The 12,272-nt window shown below is 36.3% G+C and overlaps 1 protein-coding gene across 14 annotated transcripts in view; it reads right to left on the bottom strand.

Moving 5' to 3' along the window:
- BRSK2 (BR serine/threonine kinase 2) overlaps window positions 1–12,272 on the bottom strand; it is a 255,960-nt gene that overhangs the window by 107,728 nt on the left and 135,960 nt on the right. For all 14 annotated transcript variants that reach the window (XM_039332151.1, XM_039332150.1, XM_039332144.1 and 11 more), the window contains exons 6-7: window positions 4,345–4,378; window positions 979–1,047 (exon numbers count right to left, since the gene is read on the bottom strand). In XM_039332151.1, the coding sequence (XP_039188085.1) occupies window positions 979–1,047; window positions 4,345–4,378 (103 nt within the window). The remainder of the gene's footprint in view (window positions 1–978; window positions 1,048–4,344; window positions 4,379–12,272) is intronic.

Raw genomic sequence — 12,272 nt, forward strand, 5'->3', positions numbered from 1 at the left:
TAAGCAAAACTCTGTTTCTATATGGAGCAGGCTTCTTCGGGAGACTCTCCTCCCTTGACCAGTATTTAGCCAACATTCATAGTCCAATCTACAGGAGAGGTTTCATTTTTGTCTGGTAATGTTTTGCCATCTTCACTGTTAGAAGGAAGATTCAGTAATATCCCTGTCCCTGAAAAAAATGGAAACTAATTGTCATGCACTTCTGAACTCTCCTTTCTTATGGCTTGGCAAGTGAACCTAATCATGCCTTTCTTAACCCATTCTTGCACCAATTTAGAGGATGAGAATAATGTTTTCCTGTTAACTGACAGGTCACCAAATACTGTATCTCCAGAAACATGGTTAGAGTCATTTGCAGCTGTCATTGCTATCAGACATTCATTTTTTGGCAATGATTAACCTCAATGTCCTTCTGTATAAGCATATGTCTATATTTTTTGGCTGTCTAAAAAGTTTTTTTCCCCCTTCAATATGCTTGTTTTGGTTTTTGACATATAAATAAATTAGTATTTAAAATGTTGAGTGAGACTTATTATTTACTTTAGACGCACAGAAATAATTGTTACTTTAAATCAGATCTATCTCACTGATATTGATGTGTAACTTAGAGAAGAAAATGTAATCATAGGACATAAATAATCGCTGAATTGTCTTAGTAAGCGGTGGATGAGTTACAGAATTGATGATATCTATGATGTTTTTTAATGATAATCTCTTTGGTGTCCTCCCTATTTTAACGCAATAAAAAAGACTGGATTCTAATAAAAACTCCTCTTCCAATTATAGGAGTATCAGCAATTTAGAGAAACAGGAGAATAATTTGTCATGCATTTCCTTGATGGGAATCTTGTAGATAAATTTCATTCTTGAGTAAACAGGAAAAGAACATGACAATAATGTAGGTAAAGCCAAAGTTGAAATGTGAAAATAGAAAGGACAAAAAAAAAAAGGGTAAAGATAATGAGGATCGTGACTCACCACTAACAATGCAAACAAAATGACTCCACAGCTCCAAACATCTGCTTTTCTCCCATCATATTTTTCTCCCTGTGCAATACGGTAACCAAAGAATATTAGGGAAATATTATAATCAGATGAACTTACAATCTATGAAAAACTATTTTCTCTCCAAAGTATGGGCCTTATATTTTACAGTTTTCAAATACAAAATATTTAGCTTTATACAAAATAAATATAGGGTATATTACTCTAAGGTGTAACACTAGCCAAATTAATTCTACCAACAGTGCTTATCCACCAGACCGTTCTATCCCTCTCCTTTAATGAACAAGTATACGGAGCCCGGGTGAAAATGGACTACTTACCTGTATTGGTGGTTCTTCAAACTCTTATCTGTACATTCACACATTTGGGTGATATGCCTACACAGAGTGGAGGACTTGTCAGCAGGAAGATCATTCTCTAGTATGTGTGCTCTTGGGTAAAATTCCTATCTGTTCCCTCACTTTCCCTAGAGGGATGCAGCAGTCCAAGGGACATTCAGGCTATCTAAAACTGAGGCCCCTGTAGTGGAGAAGGTGGGATTGTAGTATGAATGCACAGATGACAATTAAAAGAACTACAATTCGAAGTATGCAGCTTAATCTTCTTTTTATTGTCTCTGTGCATCCTGTAAGTGAATCACTGATTATTTCCTGAGTGGTGAAGGGCAGGAATACAGGCCCTGCAGAATGGAAGATTCCTCTGCTTTGTCCAAGAAGACTTCGGCTCTTTTTGGATATCTAAGTTATAACATTTTTAAAATGCTGAGAATATGCAGTAGCCCTGAAAAGGTCAAGCAAAAAGATATTCACTAGGAAGGCTGCAGATGAAGTTATGGGTTTGATCAAATTGGCACTTATCTGCTTGGAAAGCATTATTTTGGCTAGTTGGTAAGACAGTGGAGAAGTTGCTGATATTCATTTAGGGAGCATCTGAGGTGATATTGGTGATATTTTTTGATATATTTTTATATATTTGATACAGAAGTTTTTTAAAAAACTGTAAAGTATGAAGAAAGAATCCCAGTTTTGCTGGAATATACAAAATGGTCTCTCTCTATAAAATGGTGGCATTGCTTATGCTTATTGACACTATGAGATGAATTAACAGGATCCTATGATTGCTGTTGCCATTCAATAATGGAGAGCTTATTCATACGATATGACTATTGGTGAATTACTGCATCATTAGTATTTCCCTTTGCCATATGGATTGCTCTGAGTGCCATACACCCACATCTTTTCCACTCCCAAAGATAAAAGGTAAACAGTTTTAAAAATGAATGGTTTTAATTGGGCGAGCTTTAAGTCTCTCTAAATAGTCTTTTAGAGAGTCATTAAGGCCACCTGGAGATTTATCTGTGTCATCAGGGTCACTCTGCAAATGGGTGTGGAGCCTTCTTAGAACTGCTGAAAGGACTGTGTTGTAGACTGGAGATAGATGATGTCATATCCCTCACCCTCTATTGAAAGAGGGCTGTTCAGTTTTGACATAAATGGCCTCTTTGATCCCTCTTTCAAACCAGCGGTCCTCTCTGTCCAAAATGTGGACTTTTAAAGACAACAGCTCTCTAAAAGAATGCAAATGACCAGCTGTCTGCAAGGAATAGAAATCCTTCCATTCCCCACCTTCCAGTCAGAGCTGAAGAAGCTTCTTGGATGAGAAGCGAAACGTCTTCAAAGAAAAAGCAAGGAATTCCAGTTGCCTCTTGAAAAAAGCACCTTTGGGATATAGTACTGCCTATCTGTAGTATCTGAATAATCTGAATGGCCTAGTTCCGAAGCAGATTCAAATTCTTGTACCACCATGGATTCTAGATAACGGATGTGGCACTTCATACAAAAAAAAAATCTTTGAATTAGTCCCCCAATCTGTCATTGGTGAGTGATACCATAAATATCTGGGTGCAGAGCCGGAAGCCAGAAGTCTTTAGTCAGGTCTGGGAAGCTTACCAACAAAAAGAGAATCATGAGATACCCTTGAAATTTACAGGTGCATTCATGAATGAAGATCCTTGGATGAAGGCTTATTTGAGAAAAGCCAGTTTTGACAGATTCACATATGAAGCCAAACAAGGGGTATCATTCTGTCTTAGTGTTCAGTGTGAAGAGAGGTTCTGTAAGTGAAGAACTATGGGATTTCTTTCTACTTTGATCGATAAATCAATAAAAAAAATACTTAGAAGAAACATCCTTCAATTTTTCTGTCAACAGCTTTGAAGTAAAGAGAAGGGAATTCAAATTGCAAGCTGCTTAGGTGGAAGGTAATCATAGATGGCATGTAAGTTATGGAATGTGACTTCAAAGTTATTGTTCTAGTAAGCAGAGCAATATACATTAATGCCAGCATGTAACACTTTCATAATTATTCTTTCACAGGAATCATTTCTTCTGGCTTGCTTGGAAAATATCTGGGATTGACTATAATCTTTATCAATGTATCTCTCTCTTAAACAAAAAGAAAAAGGGAAGGCAATTTGCAGCCACACTAACTATGCTTCCTGAAGGAGATATTCCTTGCCATATGCCCTACAGCATAATCAAATAGGAAGGAAGCAGGAACATCTCACACCCAGTAAAATCTCCTTCTGAGAAAGCTCCGTGCAGTAGATTAAATCTTATACAGATAAAATGAACAAGCAAGATGTACTTTTCACTGAAGCATTTGACAATGAGAAGAATCCAGGCACTGCTGCAGCAGTCAAGAAGAAATGGAGGAAAGAGGTGGGAACATACCCAAGTGCATGGATGCTGGAGAGTGAGTTTCCTGCAAAAAACACACTCAGGGCAGGTGCATCCCTCATATGTGTGATACACATAAATTATGAAGAAGAATGTAAATCTAGGTGAGAAGAGAAGTATGGCATATATCTCCCATATGAAAGAATGAACTGGGCATTGTGGCATGCAGGTGAGGAAAGGAGAGGAGGATTAGAAGGGTTTTAATAGAGTCTTTTTTCAATCTGTTGGAAGCGAAATATAACTGGTGTGGCAAGCATCAAGAGAATGTTTTTAAAATGGAAATGGAAAGGGGCTGGTGGATAGAATACCTATCAAGCAACAGGACCACATATAAATCCTTCAAGAATGGAGTGAGCAAGACTCATACAGCAATCTTCTTGTAGCTCTAAATCACAACCCTGATGCATCAAGTAAGATTTAGCCTTGTGAAATCTCAGGGACAGACAGCCCCATGTAGGAAACCAACCTTGAAGCAAATAATCCTCAGTTATACGTTTCTAGATTGAGTGGAATTTATCTAAAATGCTTAAAAGCACAAGAGATCCTTAGGAAAAGATTAACCTGGGTCAATAATTGATTTCATAACCCCACACTAACTTACCCGGATTACTTCTGGGCAGGCATAATGCGGTGATCTGAAAAATAAAACATGATCCAGTAAATAAATGTTTTAAAAATCCTATTTTTGTTTGTACTGGTATGTGTTTTATCTGTAAAAACCATATCAGATAAAATTTCAGAGATGGCATCAATCATTAGTGGAAAATTAAACTCATGGCTCAGGCCCCTATTTTTGGATCAGATATCCTGATGCTCTCCAATGACAACACCTTGTGCAAGATGTGATATTTCCATCACATCCCAACACCCCTTTCCAAGAGCTTCTTTACATAGGAGTCAAGAATGCTCTTTAGTATAGGCTGATAAAATCATATTTACCTGTCATGCCATCTTACATGTCATAAATTGATGAGTGATCAATTTGTAAATTACACCTGAATGTGAATATTAAGGAACAGTTGTCAGAAGAGTGAGGTGTACTAACATGTTAAGTATTTATTTAGGAAACTGCCAAAAGAGAATTTTTTTTTCTTCTGGGTGGTTTTAATTTATATATCTAACTTGTTATATATTATTATATGTTTATTTAGTTTGTAGTAATATAATGGTCAAGGCTTGACTGATAAACATGGTTGTCAAAATCCATTAACATTTAATTTGAGCAGCAGTAGAATAGACTGCCACCAATCATTCAAATAACTACCTCCATTCAAAAAATAGTCAACTGGGAGGGAACCTTTCTGTAACTGGAGGTAAGTTTTTAGGCTAGTTTGTTTTGTTTACTCTAAGAACTGTTGGGAATTTTAGAGACACAGTACAGGTCATCCTCGAATTACGACCAAAATGGGGACCATAATTTTTCATTGCTAAGTAAGGCAGTTGTTAAGTCATTGAGTCATGCCTAGTTTTATGACTTTAAATGCTACAGTCGTTAAGTGAATCACTGCATTTGTTAAGTGAATCACGCAACCATTAAGCAAATCTGGCTTCTCTCGTTGACTTTGCTTGTTGGAAGCTGATGGGGAAAACCACAAAATGGTGATCAAATGACCCCGGGATGCGGCAACTGTCATAAATACGGGCCAGTTGCCAAGTGCCCAAATTTTGATCACATGATGCTGAAGGTATGGCAACAGTTGTAAGTGCGTGCACCTGTTCTAAGTCATTTTTTTCAGGGCTGTTGTAACTTCGAAGGGTCACCAAATAGTTATAAGTTGAAAGCTATGTATAACGTGACTGTGTGATTTGTGCTGCCGAAACCCAGTTCTTTTAAAAAGTTTTTGTGACCTTGGATTTCATTAAATATATATAAAAATCATGCCTACCAGAAATGTGTGGGTTTTTTTTTTTTTAAAGCTTATCTGAGCTCTTACTTTTGAAGGAAAAGCAATTGAAAATTCCTCAGGTCAAGACCTTATAGAACAAATGTTACCTTTTTGTTTCACAAGATTTCTTGGAATCAAAAGAAATTATAAGCAGTTCTAGGCAGAAAACTTGAAAATCTGCCCAAGCTTTCTGACAAAAGTCAAGTGGCTCCAGAGGATCAAGGCAGTTCTATGTTATAATTCATAATTCCAAGATCTGCTCTCTTTCCTCAGTCTGCGCTTATTGTTATTGAGAAAATGGCCACGCATTCTATCGAACAATGACTAACAAATAGAGAGTTAGTAAAGAACTCATTGTCCAGAAATGTAACAATGTAATATTTTCATTAAAAGATAAGCACAGATGTAACCCAGTGGCTCTCTTAAGCTTTATAAAAACACCCAATCATCCATTGGTATTATCACAACCTACTACACAATCTACCTAGTGAAAAACAAGTCCTAACCTGTCCAGTTTAAGATTGTGGCATTGGACATGAGAAAGATGGGCCAATGACTTATGGCTATTATTCTACAGTCCAATTCCATTTGAATATCACATAGTTTTATCTTTTGCATCCTTAAATATGTTATCATTGGCAACCAGGAAGGGAGTCTTAAAGTCTTTTCCAAAGAGTATAAAATGTGTTTCCGTAATTCCTGACCTGCTATTCTTTGTATAATAGTTTAAATATAATACATATTGTGATAAAATAATAAGATACATCATTCTTTTTCTGGATTCATTAAAGAAGAGATTGTTTGAAAAAGTATAGTTTTTCACTATCTTACTTAATCAATAGTTACATATACTTCCTGTAGTTAATAGTTATATAGATTTAATAACTTATGCCGCTGCTCATCTATCAGAAGAAACTCTGGGTAGTAGTGTTATGGGGCAAAGTTACTGGAATACCTTCTTTCTTTTTCTCTATTGAGTTATTAGAGTTTCTTGATCAGGATACATAAACGAGGTACATTGGTTAGCTGTTATAGCAAACTGGCTGACTTTGCAAAACTTGATTCAATTTATTCATATCCTTGACTTTAGCAATAGCTTTTCCTATATTGCTTCAAAGAGTTTCCCTATTCTTACCAGCAACAATTTTTCCCTCCAGGGTTCTTCCTAGATACCATCTACCCCTTCACTTTTGTTGCTTTGATAATCTGTTCCCATCCTTTTTATCCTATAATATCTGCCTAGACATCCCAAGTGCAGCTACAGGTCTTAGATTTATTTCATATCACCTCACCTGTTATTAACTGTTAACTCAGAAAATCTTACCATTTCTTAGGCTAAACAATTTATTCATAGAGAAGCAAATGCACCCTTACTGTATATATTATTAAGAGTAGAAACATGAGGCTACAGTCTTATATGGTGTTTACCTATCTAGAATCACACCAATTTTAGGGGATTTACGTTTTATATTTGCCACACTTTTTATTTTCAGAAAAATTAGATTTTTTTTTTAAACCAAGCACCCAAGCTAGGAGAATTATCAAAAGCTGCATTCCGGAAATCATTTTGTGCAATTGTCATTAAGTACATAGTCTTTTACTTTTTCAGTTTTTATTGAATCCATGCTGTTCCTCTACATGGCTCATCAAAATAATAATGAAAAATCATACAAAGCAGTGCTTGTCAACAATATAACAGACCCAGCTACTATCTGCTGCTGAACTCCTTGTGTAGCAACTAACTGAAACAGTTCTCTGAAATACAATATTATTCAACTGAACAACAACAATGAAAAAAAAGCATCCTAGAATCTACTGGACTTTTTCCAATGACAATAATACTCTAGGCCAAAACTAGATGTGACACAGGAGATTCACAAAACAAATCAATCCATTAAAAAAAAATCAAAGCACGCAATGTACATATATATACTGTATGTAAATATGTTCTAACACTGGAGAAAAATATACATTTGCTTTCGAGAAATTTAACTATTGGGGAAAATGCCATTGGGGAAAAGATTTTAAATAAAGCTATACCTAAAGCTAAAGTTCAAATTATACTTCCTCAGTATGGCTAGAATATATCTTAGGGGTGCACAAAATATTCCAAGATTCAAATGTTCTGATCCCCAAATGATCTATTCTCAGGCAGTGCTGTAGAGTTACAACAAGTTGTTCAGACTTATGGAAGTAGGGTAATCCTAGAACTGGCTGTTCTAATCTGTCTTTTGCAATTTGAATATGTGATATTCAAATAATTTCTATTTTAACATACTAGTTCAAAGCATTAAAACAATGCATGCTGTGGATAATACTTTACAAAAGACCGAGATGAAAAAAAGATAAGCTAACTTGACTATTCAACAGCTACACCTCAACTGTTATGACAGCAGCATAAGTTTTGGCAATTCAGATCAGCTATAAATTGCCAGCTTTAAATTGGCTAATAGTTCTAAATGGAATTTTTAGTCCATCCAGAATAGCAGAGTTGGAAGGGAGCTTGCAGGTCTTCTAGTCCAACCCCCTGCTCAAGAAGGAAACCCTATACCATTTCAGACAAATTGTTGTCCAATCTCTTCTTAAAAATCTCCAGTTTTGGAGCACCCACAACTTCTGAAGGCAAGTCGTTCCACTGATTAATTGGTCTGTCAAGAAATTTCTTCTTAGTTCTAGGTTGGTTCTCTCCTTGATTAGTTTACATTCATTGCTTTTCATCCTGCCTTCAGGTACTGAAAACTCATTTCTATACTGATAGTCACTAAGCAGAAGAAAATCCAACAACAAACACTAATAATATCTGTTATCGCTAATTATTTAACAAGTATGCATCCAAGGAATGTTGTCCCTACCTCATTGCCTTAAAAGCCATCTCATCTTTTCTGCTACTGTACATCTCTAGGCGTATTATGTGTAATGTTTTCAAAAATCACTCTGCAAGATCAAGATGCAATTTTTACAAGTGGATTCAGCTCAGGTATGGCAAGAGATATGAGAATTAAGAAAACTTCTTTGAAGAAGAAGTAGCCTAACTTGATTCTCAAACTCTAGGTACTCCAAAATGCTATGATGAAATATAATGATTTGAAAACATGGTCTCATTCTGTCAGTCTAAGGATGAAATTACATGCCAGACACTGGCTCAGAAAGCAACTGATAGAGCACATTATCACGGAAAATTGGTAGGCAGGGAATGGATTATGCATCCTCCTGTTTACACTATTTTCTATGCAAAGTCTGCCTTCCCAGTCCCCATGTACAAAGAAAGAATTTAAGAAACCACAGTGATAGTAGCTGGTCTGAGAAATAAAAGGCTCAGTCACAACTAATAAACTATTCTGTCATAAGGAAAAATGCACTTTAGATTTGGTTCACACATTATGATATGCTCCCCATGTGATTACTTTACAACGGCAAGGAGCTTAGGTGATGAACCAACATTCCTAAGCATGAGGCTTAATTGACCTGGAAAAATTTGCTTTCCTACAAGAATTGAGGCACTTACAGGCCAACTGTGCAGATGAATTAAATCAAGCAGAGTGAATCTGTTTAGCACTTCTGCAACATTAATTGCTTACTGCAAGCTATGCCTGTCTCCTATGTGAGACTGAACTCACTACTTCTGGAAGCAGAAAAAGGTAAAAGTTGCCTCAAGTCAGATTCAATTTCTGATGAACATATGGACATCTCCATGTAGTTCTCTTCACAACAGCATAGAAGTTGATTGCCCATTGCCCTTTTCCAGGATGTCTTTCTGACTTTCCAGTTTAGCCTCCAGCCTTGAGATTTCCTACTGATCTCATATCCAAGTCCTAATCAATCTGACCCTGCTTACCTTTTACAAGATCAAGGCTGGCTATAGGAATTCTCTAAAACATTTTCCTATTCATGCAAAGACTATTCTATAAATTCAAACCTTCGTTAGTTACTCAGTTCTCTTTTCCAACACTTAATAGTATAATTTATGCTATGTAATTTATGCTATACTTCTGCAGTGTTATGCAACCAAAATCTTCTGAAATCCATTGTTTTTCTTTTACATTTTAACAACTAATTTGTAAGTAAGCAGTTTAAAATTATTTTATTTTTGTTTTGTTTATAACAACCTCTGAAACTACAGTGTCCCATGTAGGTTTATGCAGATCAATTAGAATGTGAACTGTTTGGAGCATTCCATTTTAAAAACAAAATACTTTTTCAAGAGTTTATTTTGAGAATGAAATTAACCTTGCTCTATTGACATCCACAGCAGAGTGCCTCTGTTGAGAGCTGTGAATATTTGGGTGCTCCTTGTTGTGATTTAATTGGAGTCTTCTTTTGGATCTTGCCAGGGAACTTTTGGGGGAGGGAGTATGTTGCCCTGTTGTTATTAGCTTGAGCTAAATGGAATGATATATGGGGCAGAATTTTAGAGCAAATAGCCATGGTGGCGCAATGGTTAGAATGCAGTATTGCAGGCTAATTCTGCCAACTGCCAGGAGTTTGATACTGATCAGTTCAGGGTTGACTCAGCCTTCCATCCTTCCAAGGTCGGTAAAATGAGGATCCAGATTGTTGGGGGCAATATGCTGACTTTTCCCTCCATGCTTTGCTTTCACTTTTTGCCTTGAAGCTGACTGGTTGTTGTTTATTGACATAACTGACATCTCATCTCAACTCCTAGCCTGGTGTTTTTTTTAAAGCAAAGAATAAATGATATGCAAAGGAACTCCTCCAGTAATCTTTACCAAATCTGCTGACATCCCTCAAGTAAATATGATAGGGTTAGGGTTAGGGTTAGTTTAAAAAAATTCTCACAAGAATAAGAACATAAGAAGCACATCAAGCAGAGTGCTTTGAGAGAGTCTCATCTGGGGAACATCAGATGAGAGAAATCTGATGGACTGAAATAACTGTGATCTGAAGAAGTGAAAGTGTAGTGATTGAGTAGTAATTGCTTTTTCTTCTTTCTTGTTAGGTAATTGAGGTACGGTAGTTTTCATCAATTAGTCTACTTTGTTTTTCTACAATACACTTCCTACAATTTAATAACTGCTTCTGATCCACATAAATACGCATGCAAAGAGACAGAACAAGACAGAACAAAATCAGAAAGATGTGACTTATTTAACCATAAGTTATTTGGAAGATGACCTCCTCCTACTTTGAGTGATGATGTGGTGGCAGACTTACGAAGATTCTCTCTCTCTCTCACACACACACACAAACACACACACACACACACACGTACACACAAGAGAAACGGTACACACATAAATAGGAAACCCAGGGAAACAACAACAACATCACATTTTGCTGGGTTTCAAACCAAAACTCTTCAGTTTATGAAGCAAGAGCATAGGATTAAGCAGGTGGGAAAGCTATTGTTGTTATTAGATTATGGATTAAAGTAAGGCATTCACTCAGATGAAGGGATGTTCCTGCCTCTGTGAAGTAGCCAGTGAATTCTGGGGCTAGCTTGCAACAAATTAAAGCACGTAATGTGGGATAGTTTCTCTCAAGGCAATGTAACATGGAAAAGTAAACTTTGGAAGTGGAGTAAATTCCTGAAATTGCTTTAGTGGTGAGTACGGGATTAACAGAGGATGACATTGTCTGTTTCTGTTTGCCAGAAACAGAAACAGACAATGGTCTGGTGTGTTTTGGCAATTGAGCAGGATCCATCAAAAATCATTGCAGAGATTTATTAGGATTGTTCTAACCAATTATGTTCGCTCCTGATAAAGGACTGGAGAAGATATATTCTTATAAATTCAACTCCCATCCATCACCAAACCAAGCCAAACAAAAAACAAGTCCCAGAATTCACCATGGAATTCTGAGAGTTGAAATCCACATACCTCAAAGTTGTCCAGGGTTGAGAAACACTGCTGTAGGGTTTCCTTGCATTCAGCATATCCTTTATGATGTATATAAACTCTAATCTAGCGTTTCTCAACCTTGGCAACTTTAAGGTACGTGAACTTCAACTCCACAAATTCCTCAAACAGCATACTGGCTGGAGAATTCTGGAAGTTGAATCTTGAAGCTGCTAAAGTTGAAAAACACTGTTCTAATAATTGACATTCTTTCCACATACATACATAGTTTCATGGTGCAAAGTAAATATCCCTGTACAGGAAGATTATTCTAAAAGGCTTATTTAAAACCTTAACTTTATGTAAAATTAAAGCTCTCTTATCAACCCACATCAGGTTTAGCGTGCAAAGATTTAGTGCAGCAATTCCTGTAATTCACAAAGTCTATTTTTTTATATTATGGTAAAAGAATGGAAGCAACTGCAGTAACTATGTGAAATTAACAACTAAATATATAAAGATGAAGAAACCTAACTTCCAAGAGAGTAACTGAAGCAATGAGGGAGCAAAGAAAGCTCTTTCTTTTTATAATTCACAGTGATTTGGACAATTGACGAGGAGTGCAACTTTTTAGGAAATTCTGCTACATAAAAGTCTTTGTGCATCAAATGTATCAAATGTTCATGAATTTGCTTTTCCTTCTCTAAGTGACTTGATAAGAGCTCTCACAGTAAATCTGCATAAACACAATTTTTTCTTGGTTTTCTACTCATGATTTTCCCATTAAGTTGAAGCTTTGCAAATTTCTAAGAAATTCAGATCAACCAGAAAATAAACCAATTTCC

This window comes from Crotalus tigris, unplaced genomic scaffold, assembly GCF_016545835.1.
Source record: "Crotalus tigris isolate CLP2741 ecotype Arizona unplaced genomic scaffold, ASM1654583v1 scf7180000024450.1299024, whole genome shotgun sequence".
Lineage (NCBI taxonomy): Eukaryota > Metazoa > Chordata > Lepidosauria > Squamata > Viperidae > Crotalus > Crotalus tigris.